This window comes from Schistocerca piceifrons, chromosome 8 (assembly GCF_021461385.2).
Source record: "Schistocerca piceifrons isolate TAMUIC-IGC-003096 chromosome 8, iqSchPice1.1, whole genome shotgun sequence".
Lineage (NCBI taxonomy): Eukaryota > Metazoa > Arthropoda > Insecta > Orthoptera > Acrididae > Schistocerca > Schistocerca piceifrons.
Window position 1 is genome coordinate 16,494,805 of NC_060145.1, and position 27,237 is coordinate 16,522,041.

The 27,237-nt window shown below is 36.7% G+C and overlaps 1 protein-coding gene across 2 annotated transcripts in view; it reads left to right on the forward strand.

Moving 5' to 3' along the window:
• The window catches only part of LOC124711330 (UDP-glycosyltransferase UGT5-like), a 105,717-nt gene extending 82,437 nt beyond the window's left edge, over positions 1–23,280 (forward strand). For both annotated transcript variants that reach the window (XM_047241353.1, XM_047241352.1), the window contains 3 exons: positions 4,856–5,078; positions 14,552–14,771; positions 22,894–23,280. In XM_047241353.1, coding sequence (XP_047097309.1) covers positions 4,856–5,078; positions 14,552–14,771; positions 22,894–23,200 — 750 coding nt within the window. In that variant the 3' untranslated portion in view covers positions 23,201–23,280. The remainder of the gene's footprint in view (positions 1–4,855; positions 5,079–14,551; positions 14,772–22,893) is intronic.
• The last annotated feature ends 3,957 nt before the right edge of the window (positions 23,281–27,237 follow it).

Genomic DNA, 27,237 nt, shown 5'->3' on the forward strand with positions numbered 1-27,237 from the left:
TCTCTTCCATACATGGCTACACTCCATACAGATACTTTCAGAAACGACTTCCTGACATTTAAATCTATACTCGGTGTTAACAAATTTCTCTTCTTCAGAAACGCTTTCCTTGCCATTGCCAGTCTACATTTTATATCCTCTCTATTTCGACCATCATTAGTTATTTTGCTCCCCAAATAGCAAAATTCATTTACTACTTTTAGCATCTCATTTCCTAAACTAATTTCTGTAGTATCATCCAATTTAATTTGACTGCATTCCATTATCCTCGTTTTGCTTTTGTTGATGTTCATCTTATATCCTCCTTTCAAGACACTGTCCATTCTGTTCAGCTGGTCTTCGAGGTCCTTTGCTGTCTCTGACAGAATTACAATGTCATTGGCAAACCTCAAAGTTTTTATTTCTTCTCCATGGATTTTAATTCCTACTCTGAATTTTTCTTTTGTTTCCTTCACTGCTTGCTCAATATACAGATTGAATAACATTGGGGAGAGGCTACAACCCTGTCTCACTCCCTTCCCATCCACTGCTTCCCTTTCATGCTCCTCGACTCTTATAACTGCCATCTGGCTTCTGTACAAATTGTAAATAGCCTTTTGCTCCCTTCGTTATACCCCTGCCAACTTCAGAATTTGAAAGAGAGTATTCTAGTCAACATTGTCAAAAGCTTTCTCTAAGTCTACAAATGCTAGAAATGTAGGTTTACCTTCCCTTAATCTATTTTCTAAGATAAGTCATAGGGACAGTATTGCCTCAAGTGTTCCAACATTTCTACGGAATCCAAGCTGATCTTCCCCAAGGTTGGCTTCTACCAGTTTTGCATTTGTCCGTAAAGAATTTGTGTTAGTATTTTGCAGCTGTGGCTTATTATACTGGTAGTTCGGTAATTTTCACATCTGTCAACACCTGCTTTCATTGGGATTGGGATTGTTATATTCTTCTTGACGTCTGAGGGTATTTCACCTGTCTCGTACATCTTGCTCACTAAATGTGTAGTGGGACGAAATTAAACGTCACCCATCCACCAAGTCAGCCCAGTTTGCAGGTGACTATAAGTATAATTTAGTTTTTGTTTATGTGTTTTCTTATTATTTATAATAAATGTGAATTATCTAAAAGTTTTGTATTTTTTTTATGTGTTTCATGTACGGAGAGATCGGCGCAACGAACGGGGACAGCATCTTCGTTGCCGCGACCAGAGAGGAAATTGCTGGCCGCTATACGTCGCGGGTCGACAGCCAAGGAGCAACAGAAGATCCTGGAACCGAGTTGTTGCGTCGTGTTTCTAAAAAAATTAAAAATGAATTTTTATACTCTTTTTGTACAACAATGACGTCATAATGAGCTTAATCTTATTGAGAAGTTAGTCACTGTCTGTCAACGCTCAAGTTCACATCTGTATGTGTAGGAAGCTAATAAAATAGTGTATGTTACTAAAGGTGAAACACGTGTCTTGAAGATTTATTTATGAAGAGTTATGTGAACGGATTAATAATATATTTGACAAGATTATTGATTCAGACAGCGTTGGCCGAAACTTTGAATCTAAAAAGTTTATTTAATGTGTGATTCTGATATCGATTAGATCAAGATAACGTGTGTCGATATAATTTTCTGAGGAGAAACAAACGAAATTTAAATTCGAAAAAGGTACGAAAACCAATTGGCCCAAGTGACGTAATTCTCTGTACACGACTCAACTGATGTTTTACAGTTTCGTTCAAGAACCATTCTATGACAATTTAAAAAGAATATGAATCATTTTTTAAGTGGGTTGTAACTGACGTAGGTGACGAAGTCTGCACATGGTCATATATCAAACGAAACCTAACACGTCGTTACACCGCAAATGGTAGAGTTTTGTTAGGCCTGGCTCTCCAAAGACTGTCAGTAGTTCTAATGGAATGTTGTCTACTCCTGGGGCCTTGTTTCGATTTAGGTCTTTCAGTGCTCTGTCGAACTCTTCATGCAGTATCACATCTCCTATTTCATCTGCATCTATATTCTCTTCCATTTCTATAATATTGTCCTCAAGAACATCGCCCTTGTATAGACCCTCTATATACTCCTTCCATCTTTCTGCTTTCCCTTCTTTGCTTAGAACTGGGATCCATCTGAGCTCTTGATATTCACGCAGGTGGTTCCCTTTTCTCCAAAGGTCTCTTTATTTTTCCTGTAGGCAGTATCTATCTTACCCCTAGTGAGACAAGCCTCTACATCCTTACATTTGTCCTCTAGCCATCCCTGCTTAGCCATTTTGCACTTCCTGTCGATATCATTTTTGAGATGTTTGTATTCCTTTTTGCCTGCTTCATGTACTGCATTTTTTTATTTCTCCTTTCATCAATTAAATTCAGTATTTCTTCTGTCACCCAAGGATTTCTACTAGTCCTCGTCTTTTTACTTACTTGATCCTCTGCTGCCTTCACCCTTCATTACTTCATCCCTCAAAGCTACCCATTCTTCTTCTACTGTATTTCTTTCCCCCATTCTTGTCAATTGTTCCCTTATGCTCTCCCTGAAATTCTGTACAACCTCTGGTTTAGCCAGTTTATCCAGGTCGCATCTCCTTAAATTCCCACCTTTTTGCAGTTTCTTCAGTTTTAATCTACAGTTCATAACCAATAGATTGTGGTCAGAGTCCACATCTGCCCCTGGAAATGTCTTACAATTTAAAACCTGGTTCCTGAATCTCTGTCTTACCATTACATATTCTATCTGAGACCTTCCAGTATCTCCAGGCTTCTTCCATGTATACAACATTCTTTTATGGTCTTGAACCAAGTGTTAGCTATGATTTAGTTATGCTCTGTGCAGAACTCTACCAGGTGGCCTCCTGTTTCATTCCTTACTCCCTTTCCATATTCACCTACTACGTTTCCTTCTCTTCTTTTTCCTACTGTCTAGTTCCAGTCACCGATGGGTATTAAATTTTAGCGCCCCTTCACTATCTGAATAATTCTTTTATCTCATCATACATTTCATCAATCTCTTCATCATATGCGGAGCTAGTTGGCATATAAACTTGTACTACTGTGGTAGGCATGGGCTTCGTATCTATCTTGGTCACAATAATGCGTTCACTATGCTGTTTGTAGAAGCTTATCTGCATTCCATTTTCCTATTCATTATTAAACCTACTCCTGCATTACCCCTATTTGATTTTGTATGTATAGCCCTGTATTCACCTGACCAGAAGTCTTGTTCCTCCTAAAATTGAACTTCACGAATTTCCACTTTATCTAACTTTAACCTATCCATTTCCCTTTTTAAATTTTCTAACCTACCTGCCCAATTAAGGAATCTAACATTCCACGCTCCGATCCGTAGAACGCCAGTTCTGATAACAACATCCTCCTGAGTAGTTGCCGCCCGGAGATCCAAATGGGGGACTATTTTACCTCCGGAATATTTTACCCAAGAGGATGCCATCATCATTTAACTGTACAGTAAAGCTGCATGCGCTTGGGAAAAATTACGGCTGTAGTTTCCCCTTGCTTTCAGCCGTTCGCAGTACCAGCACAGCAAGGCCTTTTTGGTTAGTGTTACAAGGCCAGATCAGTCAATCATCCAGACTGCTGCCCCTGCAACTGCTGAAAAGGCTGCTGCCCCTCTTCAGGAACCACATGTTTGTCTGGTCTCTCAACGGATACCCCTCGATTGTGGTTGTGCCTACGGTACGGCTATCTGCATCGCTGAGGCACGCAAGCCTCCCCACCAACAGCAAGGTCCATGGTTCATGGAGGGGGGATAATTAAAATATGCTTTTGAATATGAATAAATTCAGGCTGTTTTTTTTTTTTTTTTTTTTTTTTTTTAAAGAGAGATATGCCGTTTTTACAACAAAATTAATATATTTTTCAAATCTAATAAATTTTGTCCCTTATTACAATAATGGATTTGAATAATGAAAAACTGACAGTAAATACATGACATAATTATATCAATATAATAGAGGGAAACATTCCACGTGGGAAAAATATATCTAAAAACAAAGATGATGTGACTTACTGAACGAAAGCGCTGGCAGGTCGATAGACATGCAAACAAACACAAACATACACACAAAATTCTAGCTTTCGCAACAAACGGTTGCTTTGTCAGGAAAGATGGAAGGAGAGGGAAAGACGAAGGGAAGTGGGTTTTAAGGGAGAGGGTAAGGAGTCATTCCAATCCCAGGAGTGGAAAGACTTACCTTAGGGGGAAAAAAGGATGGGTATACACTCACACACACACACACATATCCATCCACACATATACAGACACAAGCAGACATATTTAAAGACCTTTAAATATGTCTGCTTGTGTCTGTATATGTGTGGATGGATATGTGTGTGTGTGTGCGAGTGTATACCCCCTAAGGCAAGTCTTTCCGCTCCCGGGATTGGAATGACTCCTTACCCTCTCCCTTAAAACCCACTTCCTTTCGTCTTTCCCTCTCCTTCCCTCTTTCCTGACGAAGCAACCATTTGTTGCAAAAGCCAGAATTTTGTGTGTATGTTTGTGTTTGTTTGTGTGTCTATTGACATAATTATATTTGTGACATAGGTATGTATCAAGTACTGGACTAAATGAGTCCTTGTCTGGTACACTATTCACTGTATTATTATTTCCTCTTTCTCCAAACATTCATGCATCTAGCAGAGAATCAATGAAACTGGTTGTTTTATCATGGAATGATGGCCAATGCATGTGTCTTATTGTGGCTATTACATATAGAAAATATCAAACATATTTTGTAGTTTATATAATTAAAAAGATTCATCTTCTATTTTTGTGGCATAGTAATTACTGAGGAAACAAAATGTAGTATTATGCAAGAACATGTTTCTAATTTTGATAAATGTAATTTAAGGATTTGCAGAAGTACCTTGATGGAGCAAAAGAAGGGGTGATATATTTCAGTATGGGGTCAAATCTAAAAAGTGCTGACATGCCAGAAGAGAGAAGAGCAGCTTTTCTAGCAGCATTCTCAAAACTGAAGCAGAAAGTTCTCTGGAAGTGGGAGGATGATAGTTTACCCAACAAGCCACCAAATGTGATGATTAGTAAATGGTTGCCACAGGCAGATATTCTTGGTGAGTGAATCACAGTGGAAACTGTAATGATCACAGTGTACATAATTTTTAATTTTTGTTTCTATAGGAAATATGATAACCAAAACCAAATGGCAATAAATATAGATGTAGAAAAGTGTCACAGAAAAGCTAGCTTACAGCACCACAGAGGAAATAAGATGCCTAGGAGTTAAACTGTGAAGTTACCTACACTCTGGTTCAAGGGAGAGACAGCAGAACAGAGCAAATGGGAACATCTCTCTTCTGACTGTTGTCGTTTCGTGCTCACCAATAATTATTTCAGCATTAATAAAGAGACATGTAAAATTCACTATTGTTTTATCTTAGTATCTTCTCTGTCACATAGTATTCTAGTTCAATTCTGAAGTTAATCTTTGAGTAACCTTTGCTTTCCAAACACTTTTTTCTTTCATCATGGAAGAGAATACAAACCAGCATTTTCTTAACATTCACTATGATTTACTTTTCTTGTAATTACAATTAGGTACATACATATAATGACATGTTTAGTCGATTATAAATAGCTATTCAAGCTATAAACAAAACTTCCATGGTTTTCATCCAGTACAATGTAGACTGGAAGTTAAACGTCACCAGACTTAATGAATAATTTTCACATTTAATAGAAAAAAGTGCCATTCAGTGCAGTGAACAATTAGCCACAAAACCTGCAGTTTATTTTAGTTGTGAGATCTATGTGCCTATGTTTTTGCAGCAGATAGCATCTCCCTTTTAATATGACCTAATTGCAATTGTCATTACTTTAAACTTCACTTAAAAAATGAAACGTTTCTCTTTTCTCTGCATTGCATCAGGATCACACTGAAAAATTTAATAAACTTTTGTGATCTGGTGATTGATTTATTGGTTCATCAGCTATTGTTTGACAAATTTTTATCACCTCAATGTTGCTACAAAAACATACATTATTTAAGTCTGAAATAAATATTAGTAGAATATGACACAAGGATGTTTATGATCATTATTAAGATAGTTATTGTATTTGGAAGGATATAACCATTGCTCCAATTCATCTGCATAATTATCATCCATTATTGTATTTACTTCAAGACCAGTTTTGCACAATATCTGTGTGACACAGAAAATTCAAAATTAGCAACCAATATTAAATTCTCAACAAAAAGCTAGATAACCTTGTGTATTGGTTAAACCACAGTATATAATCAGCATAAAATAGTTTAGCAAAAAATCTATACAATGGTCTGGGTCTGAGTGAGATGCTACTCCTTTATAACTGATACAGATAGTGGAGGTTTGCCTAGAGAGTTTAATAAAGCTGAGTATGAACTGATTTTATTAATTAAAATAACCGGATTTCTTTATAATGGCTAACTTTTCACATGTGACAAACACAATAAAGAGAATATTACAACTGTAAAGAAGACAAAGATAAACAGCTGCACTTGCATAGATAAACTCTATACACTAGTGGTTAGAAAGTGAGCATAAACAGAACAAGAACTGCAAATACATGCAAATGCAATTATGGAAAACCTTTCCAACACTCCCACTGTTTAAGTGATTGCATTTACCAATTAACAACATTGAGCTTTTAGTGCAAATTTTTCTTTGGTTAATGCTTTGGTCAACAAATCAGCAATTTATTCTTTGGTACACCCCTAAACAACTTCTGTCTCTTTACACCGCACTTTTTTATGTAACAAATGATGGCATATATCTATATGTTTGGTGCTTTTGTGATATTCAGGATTTTTTGACAACTTGATTCCACTCTGATTGTCAATTTGTAATGCAATTGGTTCTTTACACTTGATTCCCAGACCACCTAGTAATTTTCTCAATCAGATTGCATACTTATTAGAAGAAGCAGCAGCTAAATATTCGTATTCAGTTGTACTTAGAGCAACAACCTTTTGCCTCTGAGAAGTCCAGGTTACAGGACCACCAGCCAAAAGAAAACAAATCCTGTTGTTGACTTTCACAATGTAAGATCACCTGCATAGTCAGCATCAGATACACCAACCAGTTGCATTTTGTTCCTGCTGTTTGAGTATTCTATACCATAATCTCTTGTTTCAGTTAAGTACCTGTAAATTTTTTTCACTACTTGCCAATGTGCATTAGTAAGGCTGTGCAAAAATCTGCTCACACTGTTCACTGCAAATGAAATATCTGGTCAAGAGATAACTGACAAAAACATAAGAGATCCAACCGCTTCACAATATGGTATTTTTTCATCACTGAACTCTTCATCATTAGGTAACAGACTCACATGTGGATTAGCAGAAACACTTTTGCTTCAGATATTCCAAATTTCTCAGTTATTCTTCTTGTATACTGGTGTTGACATATTAACATTTTCTTTCCCACATGATCTCACTCAATTTCCACTCCAACAAACCAATGACCTACACCACCAGTGATTTGAAAGACTTCTTTTAGTGATGTAACAACTATATGAATTCCTTCAATTGACTTTGATGCAATAAGACCATCATCTACAAATAATGCTAACAAGATAACATCACCACTGAATAAACATGGATCAGCATCAGTTGCCTGAAAACTATAATGTGAAAGGAAGTCTATAAATTTCTTGTTCCAACATTGAGGAGCTTACTTAAGTCCATACAGTGATTTTTCAAGTTTGCAAACTACAGGTTTCTCCATTTTAACCACCACTCCCTCAGGTACATTCATGTAAACTTCTTGAAGGCTTTCATACAGAAATGCTGTGCGAACATCAGACAATACCATCTCTAGATCATTATATGTGTCAATTACCAAGAAAACTCTGAGTGAATCATATAGTATCACTGGTGAAAAAGTCTCACTGTAGTTAACACCATAGTCCTGTTTGAAACCTCTTGCACACAGCCATGCTTTGTACCAAATAACCATACCATCTGTATCAAATAAAACCTAGAACAACCATTCTGAGTCAATAACTCTCTGACTATTAGTTCTAGGAACTATCTTCCAGGTTTTATTGTCTTCATGAACTTCCAGTTCTTCTTCAATTTTTTCCAGTGTTTTGAGTCAGGATCAGAAGTTGCTTCTATGAAGCAGTAAGGATTATTATACTGAGTAAAAATCAGCTTCATATCTTGCTGGCTTGTACATGATAGAACGATCTCATAGCTGCGTCAACCGCACTTTGGTAGGTTGCTCTTCAGTTTCCAGTTTAGCCTTATTTCCATCTCTTCCTGTGCTTTGTGCTGGTTCACCAGTAACTTGCTTGTGCCAGTCCATAATATCTTGTTCTTCATCAGTCTTGAAGTTTAAGTATGTGTCATCAACTTCTCGTTGTGCAGACGCTGAGCTGTTGCTAACCTTATTGAATGTGACATCCCTCAATGCAAACATTCTGTGACTCACGGGATCATAGAGTTGGTAATTTGTTGAATCTCCTTGATAACCGACAAGCACAACTTTTCTGGATTTGGCATCAAACGTGGTGCAAAATTTTTTTGGTACGTGAGCAAAGGCATCAGACCCAAACACTCGAAGATGTTCAACATATGGTTATCATGCACTCCACGACACATACAGAGTTTGTCCCAAAATGCATTTTGTTGTAACTCTATTTAATATGTATACAGCGGTGTTAACAGCCTCTGCCCATAATAACTTGAGAAGGTTTTTGGCTTCCAACATTGTGTGTGCACTTTCAACAATTGTGCAATTGTCCCACTCAGAACGACCGTTCTGTTCTGGCATATGTGGAGCAGTTGTTTCTAACTGAATTCCATAGTTCCTCACAAACTGTTCATACCATAATTAATGCATTCAGTGCCGCTGTCCACACATAATGTTTTGACATTCTGACCAAACTACTTCAACACAAGATTATCGAATTCGTGAAACTAATCGATGACATCATATTTGTGTCTTACGAAATAAACAACTCTGTATCCAGTTGCATCATCTTTGAATAGGACAAAAAACTTTGCACCACTAATTGATTCAACCAACACTGGCGCACACACGTTATAACGGTACAGCCTCCCCCAGGACTCATATGAAATGTCTGATACCACCTGTTTTTTTTTTTTTTTTTTTTTTTTTTTTTTTTTTTTTTTTTTTTTTTTTTTTTTATGCGTCCGGATGGTTATTAAACAATTCAGTGCTTCCTAAGGCCTTGTGTATATATATATATATATATATATACAAACATACACACAAAATTCAAGCTTTCGCAACAAACGGTTGCTTCATCGGGAAAGAGGGAAGGATGGATATGTGTGTGTGTGTGCGAGTGTATACCTGTCCTTTTTTCCCCCTAAGGTAAGTCTTTCCACTCCCGGGATTGGAATGACTCCTTACCCTCTCCCTTAAAACCCACATCCTTTCGTCTTTCCCTCTCCTTCCCTCTTTCCTGATGAAGCAACCGTTTGTTGCGAAAGCTTGAATTTTGTGTGTATGTTTGTGTGTCTATCAACCTGCCAGCGCTTTTGTTTGGTAAGTCTCATCATCAATATAATAGAGGGAAACATTCCACACGGGAAAAATATATTTAAAAACAAAGATGATGTGACTTACCATACGAAAGCCCTGGCAGGTCGATAGAAACACAAACAGACTCATACATACACACAAAATTCAAGCTTTCGCAACAAACTGTTGCCTCATCAGGAAAGAGGGAAGGAGAGGGAAAGACGAAAGGAAGTGAGTTTTAAGGGAGAGGGTAAGGAGTCATTCCAATCCCGGGAGCGGAAAGACTTACCTTAGGGGGAAAAAAGGACGGTTATACACTCGCACACACACACATATCCATCTACACATATACAGACACAAGCAGACATATTTAAAGAAAAAGAGTTTGGGCAGAGATGTCAGTCGAGGCGAAAGTGCAGAGGCAAAGATGATGTTGAATGACAGGTGAGGTATGAGTGGCGGCAACTTGAAATTAGCGGAGATTGAGGCCTGGTGGGTAATGGGAAGAGAGGATATATTGAAGAGCAAGTTCCCATCTCCGGAGTTCGGATAGGTTGGTGGAGGTCAACGTCCAAATCCCATGCCACTTTCCTTGAAGTTGACCTCCATCTGTCCAATGGCCAGCTTCACACGTCCGTCCACATCAAACCCACCAACAAGGAACAGTACCTCCATTATGACAGCTGCTACCCATTCCACATCAAACGGTCCCTTCCCTACAGCCAAGGTCTTCATGGCATACGAATCTGCTCCAGTCCGGAATCCCTGAACCATTACACCAACAACCTGACAACAGCTTTTGCATCCCGCAACTACCCTCCTGACCTGGTACAGAAGCAAATAACCAGAGCCACTTCCTCATCCCCTCAAACCCAGAATCCCCCACAGAAGAACCACAAAAGTGCCCCACTTGTGACAGGATACTTTCCGGGACTGGACCAGACTCTGAATGTGGTTCTCCAGCAGGGATACGACTTCCTCAAATCCTGCCCTGAAATGAGATCCATCCTTCATGAAATCCTCCCCACTCCACCAAGAGTGTCTTTCCGCCGTCCGCCTAACCTTCGTAACCTGTTAGTTCATCCCTATGAAATCCCCAAACCACCTTCCCTACCCTCTGGCTCCTATCCTTGTAACTGCCCCCAGTCTAAAACCTGTCCCATGCACCCTCCCACCACCACCTACTCCAGTCCTGTAAGCCGGAAGGTGTACACGATCAAAGGCAGAGCCACATGTGAAAGCGCCCACGTGATTTACCAACTGACCTGCCTACACTGTGATGCATTCTATGTGGGAATGACCAGCAACAAACTGTCCATTCGCATGAATGGACACAGGCAGACAGTGTTTGTTGGTAATGAGGATCACCCTGTGGCTAAACATGCCTTGGTGCACGGCCAGCACATCTTGGCACAGTGTTACACCGTCGGGGTTATCTGGATACTTCCCACCAACACCAACCTATCCAAACTCCGGAGATGGGAACTTGCTCTTCAATATATCCTCTCTTCCCGTTACCCACCAGGCCTCAATCTCCGCTAATTTCAAGTTGCCACCACTCATACCTCACCTGTTATTCAACATCATCTTTGCCTCTGCACTTCCGCCTCGACTGACATCTCTGCCCAAACCTTTGAATATCCCAACTGGTGAACAATTGTGACAGCACTACCAACAGAGATGTCAAGTTGAGCACTGAGTTGTTTGATGGTGATCCGTCGATCATCTCGAACGAGTGTGTTCGCACGCTCCGCCATTGCAGGAGTCACAGCTGTGCACAGCTGGCCTGCACGCGGGAGATCAGACAGTCTTGCTTGACCTTGCGGCGATGATGACACACGCTTTGCCCAACGACTCACCGTGCTTTTGTCCACTGCCAGATCACCGTAGACACTCTGCAAGCGCCTATGAATATCTGAGATGCCCTGGTTTTCCGCCAAAAGAAACTCGATCACTGCCCGTTGTTTGCAACGCACATCCATTACAGACGCCATTTTAACAGCTCCCTACAGTGCTGCCACCTGTCGGAAGTCAATGAAACTATACGAGACGAAGCGGGAATGTTTGAAAATATTCCACAAGAAATTTCCGGTTTTTTCAACCAAAATTGGCCGAGAAAAAAAATGTGTTGCATTACTTATTGAACTGCCCTCATATATATATATATATATATATATATATATATATATATATATATATATCGTCTTTGTTTGTATATATATATATATATATATATATATATATATATATATATACAAACAAAGACGATGAGACTCACCAAACAAAAGCGCTGGCAGCTCGATATATATATATATATATATATATATATATATATATATATATATATATATATATATATATATATATATATAATTCTGTTCTATTTGATAAAAAACTTGATACAGATTGCGAAGGCATGTGGAATGTTCTGGAAGGACATGGATTGTTGTAATTATCGGTGGATTGTTGTCATCGATAAAATTATGTACATATACTAAATTAAGTAACTAATCAAGAAATTGAAGTAATAAGTCCTTAGCAATAAATAACTAGAGACTGCACAAATGTTAGCATGAAAAATCAATGCTTCTAATTAACAAAATGGTAATATAAAAATCCAGTAACAGAAGACCTCACTATCTTGAGAAACAGCTTAAAAGTTATTAGCAAGTTATGTATTTTCATTTGTTATTTACTTTTATGTCTTCCTCTGTAATTAATATTCTTTGTAATTACATTTCTAATTAACTCCAATTTCCAGAATTTGAAGCCTTATTTATGCAGTTTATGCATGTAATCGGATAAAGAACAAGCTCTGTACTACCACTGAATATTAGTAACAAATCCAACTGTGATTAATTATTTAACTAAAATAATATGAGAGACATTATTGTAATTTAAGTTCAGAATGATAACTTTTAAGCTTTTTGCGGCCTTCTGTTAATGGATTTTTAGGTTACCATTTTCTTAATTAGAAGCATTGATTTTTCATTCTAACATCTCTGCAGTCTCTAGTTATTTATTGTTAAGAACTTATTAGTTCAATTTCTTGATTAGTTACTTAATTTAGTATATGTACATAATTTTATCGATGACAACAATCCACCGATAATTAAGACAACGCACGTCCTTCCAGAACACTCCACATGCCTTCGCAATTTATATCAAGTTTTTTTTTTATCAAATAGGACTGAATGATACATATAAAGGTGGTATCAGACATTTCATATGAGTCTTATTATAATCTGATCTTGATTTTCGTTCCTGTGAACTTTTGGTTTTATCAGGATATCTTGCCTTTTCCTTTTGTCTGTTGATGGACATCTCTGCAAATGCACCAGTTTCTTCATCACTCATATTCAACTGGGACTCATCTTTGGAGAAACATTCTGTCAAAGTTTCCACATTTTGTTGACTAGCTGGCACACTATCCCAAGCTGTTTTAAATGCACTATATTTTGATGGTAATGACGAAATGTCATTACAGCTACATCTGAAACCTTTTCTCCAACATTTCTGAGTTGTAATGCTAGATTTTCAACTTTAACTACTGAACAACTACAGAATCATTTGCATTCATCTGATATTCATGAAAACGTTGAGTTATTGTTAGTTTGCTGGCTTCTGGCTGTTGCTCATATAGTGATCTCAACTTGTTCCACATTTTGTAGGCTGTCTCACAAACCAACAGACTTTGCATTTGTGTACCATCTACTGATGTGGAAATCAAAAACATACCTTTTGCATTTTTTTTGTCCATGCTTTCAAGGTGGCATCATCATCTTCATTAGGTTGACATCGAGTCCCTATTACAACATCAAGAATTCCGTAAGCCTTTAAGATTGCAGTTATCTGTAATTTCCATGACATAATTGTGGTGTCACCATGAGACACCACACTTGCTAGGTGGTAGCCTTTAAATCGGCCGCGGTCCGCTAGTATACGTCGGACCCGCGTGTCGCCACTGTCAGTGATTGCAGACCGAGCGCCGCCACACGGCAGGTCTAGTCTAGAGAGACTTCCTAGCACTCGCCCCAGTTGTACAGCCGACTTTGCTAGTGATGGTTCACTGACAAATTACGCTCTCATTTGCCGAGACGATAGTTAGCATAGCCTTCAGCTACGTCATTTGCTATGACCTAGCAAGGCACCATCATCATTTGCTATTTATCTTGTGATGCATGTACCGTCAGACCGACATTCACCAATTGTGGATTAAAGTTAAGTATTCCAGCAGCTACGTACGTTATTGGCTATATTAATTACCTTGTCCAGTTCCAGACCTCACGCCAGCCTGCGTGAGCTTAAACGCGTGCCTTTCGGCTACCCGTCACTGTGGATTGGCTGTCTTGCCAGTCCACAACAATAATTTTCTGCATCCAGCTTTGAGATGAATTTTGAAGACACTTCTTCAGCCATTGCAGATTTCTTCTCTCTTCTTTTCACCTGAACATGTCACAGTTGGGATACTGAAAGTTTATATGAAATAACAACTTTCCTCACGTAAACTGAGCGATGCCTGGGCACGGGTAGAGGAGGTTGCCAACAGAGATTAATAAAGCTGATTATGAACTTATTTTATTAATTAAAATAACTGGTTTTCTTGACAATGGCTGACTTTTCACATGCAACAAATACAATACAATGAATACTACTACCGCAAAGAAGACAAATATAAAAAGCTGCACTCACATAAATAAATGCTACACACTAGTAGTAAGAAAGAGGGCATAAACTAAACATGAACTGCTTACACATGTAAATGTAATTATGCAAAACCTTTCCAACAATAATCTCCCACAGTCTATCCCTTTCTCTTTTCTCTTTCCCATGGAGACAGCCATTAAAGCTAGAGTAGTGTGTATGCTTTTATATGAGTCTATTGCCAGTACTGTATAGTTGTCCAGAATGTAAGTAATGGACAGCAGTTCTGTCTCATAACTTTTTTAGTTTAGTCATGAGTACTTTTCTTTTGGTATAATTAAAAATATTTCATTTTATTGGGGTGTTTCTTCACATTGAGATTACTTCTGTTACTTCTCATTCTGTTACAGCTCACAAGAATGTAAAACTGTTTATCACACATGGAGGACTGCATAGCACTTTGGAGGCATTACATCATGGAGTCCCTTTAATTGCTATTCCAATTTTTGGAGACCAGTCACTTAATGCAAATCGTGCAAGAAATGCAGGATATGCTGTAAAACTTGATTTTGCAAATGTTACCACAGACTCACTGCAATGGGCACTAACAGAAATTTTAGAAAACCCAAGGTATGATTACTGAATGAAACTGGAAAGCAACATTTATTCTAATTACTTCTGCCATTAAGATATGCTTTAATGTTTAAACATACCAATTTTCAGCTTGATTTTTTAATTAATTTAGGAGTCCTAATGTGATTATTGATTACTTTTATTATAACTAATTTTATTGCTGTATGTTAATCACTCACCAGCAATAAAAGAACACTTTAAGTCAGTCCCAGAGCACATACACTTAGGAATATATTTACAACAAAACAGTAATACATTTATAACTGATACATGTCACTTGAGAACAAGTCAGAAGCATTTAATGTCTTACTCAGTTAACAGTGGTAACTACTTGATCTTGTGACAGAATATACCTGTAATTCATAGCCTCTCCTTTGTACCAACTATTGTTGATCACCTCGAAGCTGAAAGTTCACATAGGTGTGGACTACTGTTTGTTCAAAAATATATGTGACAGCACATTTTAGTCGATATTAAAACACATCTTTTATTCCATGCAAAGTATACTTGATAAAAAGTATACCTGATAACTACAGTGACCAGTTATTACACTAGAAACAATCATTAGCATAATTTTACAGGCTCAAAGCCACAATGACAATGGATAAGTAGCACAATCTAAACAATTCAGGATGAGATTTTCTCTCTGCAGCGGAGTGTGCGCTGATATGAAACTTCGTGGCAGATTAAAACTGTGTGCCGGACCGAGACTCGAACTCGGGACTTATGCCTTTTGCGGGCAAGTGCTCTACCAACTGAGCTACCCAAACACGACTCACGCCCCGTCCTCACAGCAGGAGAGCTTCTGTAAAGTTTGGAAGGTAGGAGATGAGGTACTGGCAGTAGTAAAGCTGTGAGGACGGGGTGTGAGTCATGCTTGGGTAGCTCAGTTGGTAGAGCACTTACCTGCAAAAGGCAAAGGTCCCAAGTTTGAGTCTCGGTCCGGAACACAGTTTTAATCTGCCAGCAAGTTTCATAAAAAATTCAGATTTGTACAAAGTCAATACAGTTCAAATTTAGCACAGTCCTCCATGGCAGATTGTTATGGAAGAAGATCACACTGTAGTAGTTAAGGGGACATTGAATGTTTCTACTCCATAATGTACTTTGGACTTTCCTGAACATTTTGGTATATAATACATTAAAATCAGACAATTGTGAGACCTTCAAATAATATTTTGAATTTTGATGTGTGACTGTCAAATTTCACGGCTACGCATATACTGCCACAGTTGAGCAGTCATATCTTGGGAACTACTTAGTCTAGAAAGCTGTGAATTGCTTAGTTTTGTGTAGGACATGACAAGAAAAGGATGGGAACACGTCTGCATAACCTAAAAACCAAGCTGGGTAACACAAAACTGATGGCAAGACAATAAAATCTGCTGGGAGACTAACAGACAAAGTAATTGTTGGATTACAGAAATATTATGGGAAGGCCATTAGAGATAACTGTGACAATTTAGAGAAGATGAAAAGAGCTGTGTGGAGCACTTTCTTTCATCAAATATTAACCGATGAAAAGCCATGTCATGCTTTGTGTCCACTTCCACCAAATACTTGGTGTAAATATAGGCAAGCTGAATTTTCTGGCACCCTGCATGAATTTACACATAAACATTCTCTTCCTTTGGCAGTAACGGGGACAATCAAATCTATTTACAGAGATTTGGCAAATCCTGAGCTACTAAAGAAGTGTTTATGTGGGAAGACCCAAAATGTGAAAGAGTCCTTCAGTAATGTTGTGTGATGCCGTGTGCCTAAAAATGTATTTGCTGGCCTTATGACTGTAAAGAGCCACAGACTGACTACTCTGGGTGATGTTCAACTACTTATAGATGGTATTAGGAACAAACTGTTATTTTGAAAAGTACTTAATTCTTTGGAAGCTAGATTGGTATTTAAACAATGGAAATTTCAGGTGGAATATCAACAATTATTAAAAGGATAGACTGCTATGACATGTGAGTTGCAGACACGCACAACAAAAGACTGTTACACACTGAGCTTTTGACCAAAGCCTTCTTCAGAAAAGAAAGGAAAACACACACACATGCATTGACACAAGCAGGCAAACCTCACACAAACATGACCACCAGCTCTGGCCAGAATTTTACATGGGTGAACATATTTGGTTCATTAGTGACACGTCTCTCTTGGTATCTCCCAGGATTAGATTAGATTTAGTTTTCGTTATGTAGACCCAAAAAATTAGATGATCCTTGTGGGTGTGGAACATGTCAGAATGTATAACATAAAACATAAAACACTTGAATATAATACATAATACCCTGATCATTTGTCAGGAGATTGTCGAAATAGGTGAATACAATGCAGTACACTGGAACAGCTAGTAGTTATAGAACTAACATGCTGTCAGAATGAAACACTGTTATGCACTATTAATAAATTTATCAAACACAGAAATACCTAACCTTCACTGTTGTGACCAAGTGCTGTCAAAACTGAAATCTAACAGGCATTTTTACTTAAGCCGGCTTAACAGTCTCTGTTAAGATATTCATCTATGGAGTAGAAGGAGTTGCCTATCAAAACGTCCTTCAAACTCTGTTTAAACTGCGCTTTATCTGAAACCAAGTTTTTAATGATTGCTGGCAATTTATTGAAAATATGTGTTCCTGAATATTGGACCCCTTTATGGACCAAGGTAAGTGATTTTAGGTCTTTATGTATATTGTTCTTATTCCTAGTATTGATAGTATGTATTGAGCTATTAGTTGGAAACAGAGATATATTACTTGCAACAAATTTCATTAACAAATATACATACTGAGTGGTTAGAATACAAAGTTCCTTGAACAAGTTTCTACATGATGTTCTTGAATTTACACCACAAATGATTCTTATCACATGCTTTTGCACCCTAAAAACTTTTGCTCAGTTTGATGAGTTGCCCCAGAATATGATCCTATATGATGTAATAGAATGAAAGTAAGCAAAGTATGCAAGTTTTTTTTAATATTTATATCTCCTACATCTGACATCATTCTCACGGCAAATACAGACTTGTTTAGGCGCTTAAGCAATTCTGTGGTATGCCCTTCCCAACTGAATTTATTATCGAGTTGTAATCCCAGAAATGTAACACTATCACCCTCTTTGATCTGCATGTCTTCATATGTTATACACATGCTGGAAGGAAATCTCTTACAGGTTCTCAGCTGCATATGGTGGGTCTTTTCAAAGTTTAATGACAGTGAATTAGCTTTAAACCACTTATTAATGTCAGTGAAAATTTGATTAGCAGCTATTTCTAAATCTGTACTTGACTTGCTACTTATTGTAATGTTCTGCAAACAAAACAATGATGTCATTCATGTACACAAGAAAAAGCAATGGACCCAAGATGAAACTCTGAGGAACACCATATTTAATTAATTCCCAGTCAGATGAAGATTGACTGCTTACTGCACAGATATTTCAAACACCCTTTGTTTCCTGTTAGATGGATAAGACTCAAACCATTTCGCAGCATTGCCGGTGACATCATAATATTCTAATTTACTTAAGAGAATGCTGTGGTTCACTCAGTCAAATGGTTTTGACAGGTCACAGAAAATTCCAGTAGCTTCTAATTTATTATCTAATGAATTAAGTACATTCTCACGTTAGTGTAAATAGCTTTCTCTACATCAGAACCCTTAAGAAATCCGAACTGTGACTTGGACAATACATTATTTGCAGTCAAATGCTTATGGAGACACTTGAACACAAGCTTTTCAAATATTTTTGAGAAAGCCAGCAAAAGTGAAATTTGGTCTATAGTGTGATGGTATTTCTTTATCCCTCTTCTTGTAAAGAGGCTTAACTTTGGCACATTTTAGCCAGTCTGGAAATGTTCCACTGATAAGAGATTGATTACACAAATAAGTTAAGATACAACTCAACTTGCATGAGCACTCTTTGATTAACTTTGTTGAATCATACCCACTGAAATTTTTAGATTTTAAGGATTTTATGATGGATGCTACTTCTTTCAGAGATGTGAGTGTCCTTCCCATTTTACTGAAGTTATTTTTAAAGGCTGGTCTCAGATACTCCATTGCACTGTTCACCAAATGTGATAACCCCAAGCTGTCAGTAACAGAAATGCAACACTACATCCACTTCTTGCCAGGGTCTCATTTATTTTTAGAGCTATCTGTTCCTCTTCCTTTTTGGCCCCACTTGTTTCTTTCTTTGCTATATCTCATACAGTTTTTATTTTGTTGCCCGATGTAATTATCTTTTTCTCTTAATAAGGCTGCTTCAATTTCTGGATTACTTGCTTCAATATTTTGCAGTATTCTTTGTAATGCAATACAATGCTAAAATCAGAGCTGTTTCTGGATAGTAGGTACAGTCTCCTTTTCATCCAACATCATATCTTTATTCCTTGTGTAATCCATGGTTTATTTTTTGACTTCTGTGTGATTTACCTTTAGGGCAAAACAGTTTTGAAAAGTGGAGGTAACTTTATTAATGAATGCTTTGTATTTTCCATTTGAGTCAGAAGTACTGTAAGCATCTATCCAATTCATGTATTTGAGCAATTTCCCGAAATTCTCAATTTTTGACTTATTTATTAGTAGCAGAGCTAGGATTATCTGATCACTCAGCTCAAATCATTAATATAAAAGTGGCTCCAAAAGAAACAAAGAAAATGCATATTTACAGACGAATTTTTTCTAAAAAAAAATAGACATGAGTTTGCCAAACAGATAGCAGGACAAACATGGGACTCAGTATACTCAGTGGTAGATGCAAATGAAAAATTCAAAAATTTCATGACATTGTTTAAATTAAATTTTGAAGAAACATTTCCTAAAGTATTATGTCCATTACCAACAGCAGGAAAAAGCAAGTGGGTCACAAAAGGAATCAAAAAATCATCTGAAACACTAAAGTACCTGAGCTCCATTAAACACAGCCAAACTAATCCTGCTTTCTCAGTCTTTTATAAAAGATATAGGAAAACATATAGGAAAATATTGTTTGCAGCAAAGAGAGCTCATAACTCCAAAATAGTGCACTCTGCTGAAAACAAAAATAAGGCAGTATGGAAGATTGTAAAGCAGGAAACTGGTACCAGGAAAATGAATCTGTCAAACTTGAAAATCAAAGAGGAAGGGACTTTAATAAAAGACCCAATATATTTGGCAAACTATATAAATGATTATTTTAGTAGCATAGGAATAAAATTACAGGAAAATTTTCTAACAGCCCCTCAGGTCAAAAAGCCAAATAATGGTGTATCACACTCAATGGTGTTATTCCCTACAACACAGGAAGAAGTCTATCAAGCAGTCAGCAAACTGAAAAACAAAAACTCAGCTGATCTGGATGAAGTCCCCATTTTTATAATTAAGGACTGTATCAAGAGCCTACTTCCACTTTTAGTTGATATTATGAATCAATCTTTCAAGCAGGGATACTTTCCAGACTATTTAAAATATGCGAAATTACTACCTCTCTTCAAAAAAGGTGATGCAGGAATAATTGAAAATTATAGGCCAATTTCTCTACTATCATGCTTTGCAAAAATATTAGAAACTATTATGAAAGATAGGCTATTCAATTATTTAAGTAAATACAACTTACTGTCTGTTGACCAGTTTGGATTTCGATCAGGGAAAAGCACAGAATCAGCAACAGCACACCTCACAAAACACATTCTAGAAGCATTAGATAAAGGGAACTACGCAACAGGTATATTTCTTGATCTAACTAAAGCGTTTGACACAGTAGACCACAACATATTGTTAAATAAGTTAGATGAACTTGGAATTAGGGGACTTGTGAAAAAGTGGTTCCAGTCATACCTAAAAAATAGAAGACAGATAACTGAAATCTCACATATTTCAAGTTGCTCAAACTATATTGTAAAGTATACTTCAGACCCAAATTATGTAAATATAGGTGTCCCACAGGGTAGTGTCCTTGGCCCAGTACTATTCCTCATTTACATAAACGACTTCTCACAGAGCATCAAGCATGGACAAACAATATTGTTTGCAGATGACTCAAATGTTCTAATCAGTGACAAATTACCAGATGCACTAAAAGAAAAAGCCGAACAAACACTAAACAGTGTACGTGAGTGGGCATCCAATAATAAACTAACACTAAATCTTAAAAAAACAACTGCTGTTAACTTCTATGTCTGCAAAAAACCACACTTTAACAACTTTAAGTTAAACAATGAAACTATAGAATGTATAGACTACACAAAATTTCTTGGTATGCATGTTGACAGTCAGTTAAAGTGGGAAGAACATATTAAAATACTTAGTAACAGAATCGCTACAGCATGCTATGCTCTGAGAATTCTGACTGCAGTTTGTGATACTACATGTGTCAGATCTGTATATTTTTCTTATATCCACTCTGTTATTACCTATGGAATAATATTTTGGGGAGTCAACAGTAAAAATATTCAAATAGTTTTCAAATTACAAAAAAGAGCAATTCGTATAATAACCAAGAGTGGCAGTAGGGCTCACTGCCTTGAAAATTTCCAAAAGTTGGAAATCCTAACTGTCCCCTGTGAATACATTTTTCAAAGTGTTATGTATGTAAAAAAAAATATTGACTGCTATATGAAAAATTCATTAGTACACAGCTATGAAACTAGAAACCAATTCAATCTGCATCTAGAGAGGAAAAATAAAGTTAAAACTCAGCAGAGCTTGTTGTACAATGCTGTTAAATTATATAATAAATTACCCCAAAAAATAAGAGATATTGACACAATCGGACAGTTCAAAACAAAACTAAATTTTTTTTTATTAAATAAAAGTTATTACGCAGTAACGGACTATCTGAATTAAAACATGTAGTGTAATTAAAGTAGCCTGCATTGTAATACATGAGGAAATAATTATGATATGTAATCAAAAATTGTACAGTACTATAAGAAAATTACAAATTACACAAGGATATAAAACTAATTTAAGATACCTCAAAAATGTGTGTAAATACTAATTTTATGTGTATAATTGTAGGTATATTGTATTGTATATGATTTTGCTGACGAAATCCACACAATGTAAATTGTTACATGGATTAATAAAGAAATTAATCAATCAATCAATCAAAAACCTTCATGTACTCAGATTTATCCTGACAAGTTTCAACATTTAACACAAGGTGTTGCATGTTGTGGTCAGATAGCCCATTTACTATTGGTTTTGTGATACGACTTTTTTTCCCTAGATTTGTTTACAAAGATATTATCAATAGCAGTCTCAGAGCATTTACATACCCAAGTAGCAAAGTTCACAGTAGGAACTAAATTGAATGATAGTGTTACTGACTGCAATAATTGTTCACTGACAGAGCTTTTCAATAAATCCACATCAAAATCACCAGCAACCACTATTTCCTTTTTTTTTTTTTTTGGCATGAGATGGGACAGCAGAGCTTGCAGATTTTTTTATGAAGAGGTTAAAATTTCCTCGAAGATGATCTGTATATACCTACTGTTAAAAGGGACTTATGAAATACCACTTCCGTTGCACAAGCTTCTAAGCTGCTCTGAGCAAAATTTAATAATATCAATATTCTTAAAATCAAAATAGTTTCTGATAAGTATTGCAACTCCTCCTTTCTCCATATTTTCTCTACAGAAGCAAGAAGCTAACTTGAATCCTGTAATATTTAACGTATCTATACCAGTAGTCACATGATGTTCAGGGAGGCAGATTATATCAACTGGTTTCCTCAACTCTAGTTCTTCAACACAAATAAAGGAACTCATTAAGCTTACCCCTTAGTCCTCGGATATTCTGATGCAATAACCACAACTGATTTTCTGCCTTAGCTGAATTACAACTGGATGAACCTAATTTTCCTGCCAATTTTTGAGTATCTCTAGTTTCAATCAGAGGCTGTCTGCATGAATTGTGTACATGAAAATTTGCTATCTTTCTGCCTTTTTATCAATGTGAATGTCATTTTCAGCCTTTGTATTTACCAATACTTTTTCCAGAATGCTCATTCAGTTGAGAGAACATGATATGTGCCAGTGGTCATTTATTTTATGAATTTTAATATGCACTTTTAGACTAATTTGTGATGTATTAAGTACTTTATTTTGACACTATACTTCTGCTTACAGGTACAAGGAGAAGGCAAAATTTTTGTCAAAACTTTTCAGAGACAGACCAAGGCCTCCAATGGAAGAGGCTATATACTGGACAGAGTATGTCATTAGGCACAAAGGTGCTCCCCACATGAGGTCTGCAGCTCTGGATCTGACATGGTACCAATATCTGCTACTAGATGTCATTGCTGTGGTGTTGTTGGCTGTGGTTGCAGTGATTTTTGTAGCTGTGTTCCCAATTAGGACAGTATTAAGACTTGTATGTGGCAAAAGTACAAAAGTGAAAAGTGGAGGGACAAAGAAAGGTGTGAAAAGGGACTGAACTTACATTACATTTATTTCTGTGCAGCACAGAATAACATGTAAATAGAAAATGTTAAAGACAGCCTACCTCTAATTTAATCTGATTGTTTATGTTTGAATCCTTAAAACTGCAAACCCATCTTTGACATCAATAATTAAACTGTTAAATATCTACTGTGTTGAAAGGGAAGTGTGAGATTACTGAAACATACTTTGTTTCATTTTTTTAGTTTGATAGATAAAAAGTCTACTCACCAAGCAGCAGCAAAACACACACATAAAAGACTGTTGTGACTGGCAAGCTTGTGTGTTCTGCTGCTGCTTGGTGAGTAGATTTAAATAATTTTATCAATAATTGATTGTTTCTGTTTCATTTGCAAAATCCAACTATTATTCAGACAGACACACTAAAAGTGATATAAAAGTTAAAGAAAACCACAATAGGTACTGGTAAGAGTTGAAATATAGTTTATGTGGATATTAAATTATTGATTTTGAGTTTGTGTTGATACGTTGAGTTGCAGTCAGGCACAACAGAAAGACTGTTATACATTGGGCTTTTGGCCAAAGCCTTCTTCAGAAAGGAAACACACACACATCCACAAAAGAAGGCATGCCTCTTGTTCACGGGACTACTATCTCTGGCCATGACTGCCGGAATGCATTCTAGCTCATTAGGCAGGGATAGCAATCTTGTGGATGTGAGTTGGCTTTGCTTGTGTGGATGTGCACATGTTTTCTTTTCTGAAGAAGTCTTTGGCCAAAAGCTCAATATGTATAACAGTCTTTCTGTTGTAACTATCTACAACTCAGTATGTCATATTTATGCTAAGTAGCAATCTACCCTTTTCATGATAATGTTAATATTCCAACCTGGACTTTCCATGGTTTGATTTCATGTTGACAATAACATTAAATAAGTGAAAACATAAATGAGTACACTGTCTCTAATTAAACTAGAACAAGAATGTGGCATGTGTTTAGTATGGACTAAATGATTGGTCAAGATTCATGGCTCCCTTGTTAGATTCTTTTTGTCTTAGTTCCATTCTCAGCAGTATTCCACAATACAGCCCTAAAACAGACATTTATGGATAATGTGCTCAGATCACTTCTACTTAGAAGAAGGCCAGCAGAATTATTGTTCTATAATACATATTCAAATATAGTGTGCTGCCAAGAGCAAAACAAACTGTCCTCAATAATCAACATGCACCTTAAAAAAATGACCAAGACTTATTCTTTGCATATGATATGGAATCAAGAATATTTTGTGTGTCATAAATTGTTGGAGTCAGTTAGACTTTGTTGGTGGCAGATAAAAATTCACTACATGTTAAATGCTGTACATAATAGTATAAAACATAACAATATCAAAATTTTGTTAGCAAGTGGCATCATTGTACATATTGGTGGTCTGTAAATAGACTGTTATTACCATTTCTTTGTCATTAACCAGCCATGACTGGACAGACAGCATCAATTTCGGAATAATATTACCGTATTAAAATTAATGAAATAATTGCAGTTTAAACTATGATACTAAAATCAGTACTATAAGACTTATATTTAAGAACAAGATTACAACATACATTACAATAATAAGACAGTCATTTAATAAAGTAGCAGAGTTGCTGATGTTTTCATTGGCACTGAGCTGCAGTTCAAGTAGACAGTGTTATGTCACCAGAAAAGTATTTCTCTGTACTGTACAAAGATTACTTTTTTAGTATACACAGAATTTTAGTCCTAAATTGTTTGACTGGTAATGACTGAGTTTCCTTGGGTAGAGCATAAAATAATTTTGGGGCCACCATTATCATCTTGTTCTGCATCTTAGTTAATCAATATCTTGGTTTGTCTGTACTGTTTTTATAGCGAGTACTGTATTGTTGAACTTCATTTCTCTTTCTGTACATCTTATGATCTGGCTTTGTGTGAAAAAGGCAGTTGAGAATATACTGGCTGAAAACAGTCAGAATTCCTAATATGGAAAAAAACGGTCAGTATTTTTGCCTGACGTAATGATCCCCATTGCTTTCTTTTGTAACAAAAGCAAATTCTTGCAGCCTGCAGAACGGTCCCACTGTAGCAGCCCGTAGCTGATGTGACTGTGGAACATTGCTAAGGAAACTGTTAATAGGTACTCATGTGGTACAACAATTTTTAGTTTCCTCAAGAGGTATAGGATACTTGAGAGTTTGGAACATTTGTGTTTAGTGTGCTGTTGTCAGGAGCTAAGCAAAGGAAAAGTGCTGGAACGGTTTGTCAATTTGAAATCTGAAATTATTTTATTCTTACAGCAAAGTGGCAAAAATTATTCTGAACTTGATGATGATTAATGCTGGATACTTACAGCTTTTTTGACTGTATATATTCCTCTGTGTTTTGTCTTCATTAATTTTCATCTTGTTCAAGATGAACTAGACCTGGACCTCACTTAACAGGACTTCTGCTTGTTGAACAGCTTAAGGCACATTTTCCCCTTTTGAAATAAAGTTGTGTCATCCCACAAACTGCAAGGTGTGCCCATTGGAGCCTACACCATTAATGAAAATTAAGAATAACAGGAGTCATATTACAGATTCCTGGAGCACACCATGCTTTAACTTCATTACACTTGATTCTGCTCCTTGCATGGGTACAATCTGTCATTTGTTATTTAGGTACAATTTGAGAGTTTGTGGAACAGTTCCCCCAACACCATATGATCTTAGCTTGCTGAGCAGGCTCTTCTGTGGGATACAATCAAATGCCTTACTGAGGTCATAGAGTACCAGTGTTATAGACTCCTTGTCTTCAAACCCCTGACATATATTTGTAACTAAGTACTGCTGTTGTATTTGACCTGCCCTTCCAAAAACTGTGCTGTGTATCATAAAAGAGATTGTTTCCTACAAAATAACTTAATAGCTGATCTTTCATTATGGACTCTGTCACTTTATCTAGCACTGGTATTATCGATAAAGGCCTGTAGCTTGACACTTGATGCGGGTTACCTTTTTTGTAACCTGGTACTGTGTGTGCTACTTTCAGGAAGTCTGGAAATCCCCCAGCATGGAGGTATTTATTTATTACTACTGACAGAGGTTGAGCAATTTCACAGACTGCAGTTTTTAATATAGTACAGGACATGCTGTGAATATCAGGGCTTCCAGAGTGTTTGTAGTTTTTTACTATTTTTATTACATCTTTTTGATACACTCTCTTCCACATTGCCATGCTGCATTTATTTCCAAATTTCACAGCAACTGCAGGATCTGTTTTGAAGTCATGAATTTCATCTGCTGTGTTTTCTACTGTGTTTACAAAATGTTCACTACATTCATCTGGACTGCAAGAATCAGACCAAGAGGTGGGCTTTTGCCTACATTCATTAATCAGATCCCATGCTGCCTTGCAAGGATTGTGAGCTTCCTCAACAAATCTAGTATTATTTTTCTTCTTTGCTTTCTCTACTTCTTTTCTGTAAATCCTTTTGACATGTAGATAATTGCAGTATAGTCTATTTTTGATGCCAATATCTTCAGTGGCTTTGTTTTTACCATTTAGTGCTTTTACAATGCATTTTAGTTTGGCTAAACAAGAGGTACAACAGCTCTTTACTTTGACAGTTTTCTGTGTGTATTTTGATTTGGCAGTTGGATATCTCTTGGGTTTCAGTGGAAAATTTTCATCAAATTTGGCTCTAAGAGTCTGGAACATGGAACTGAATCTATCAGTTGGGTCCAGTTCTTCACACATTTGATACCAGTCTGTAGAAGGCTTGCAGTTTTGAAATCATCTAATTTTTTCTTTGTAATAACACTACTTCTGAAGACATAATTTGAATGCGAGCTGGGAATTTGTTGAGTGCTTACTGAGTTTGTCTATAGCTTCATGATTAGTGCATTGTGATCTGCAAGCATAGAATCAACATTACGTGCTTTGTAGTCCCAACAATTTACGTTCGTAACAACTGTGTCACGACAGACGTGGAAGGTAACTGTACAATTTGTTGTAAGAGGTTTTAGTATTATAGACCAAACTGAGAATGATAGTCCATTATAAATTCTG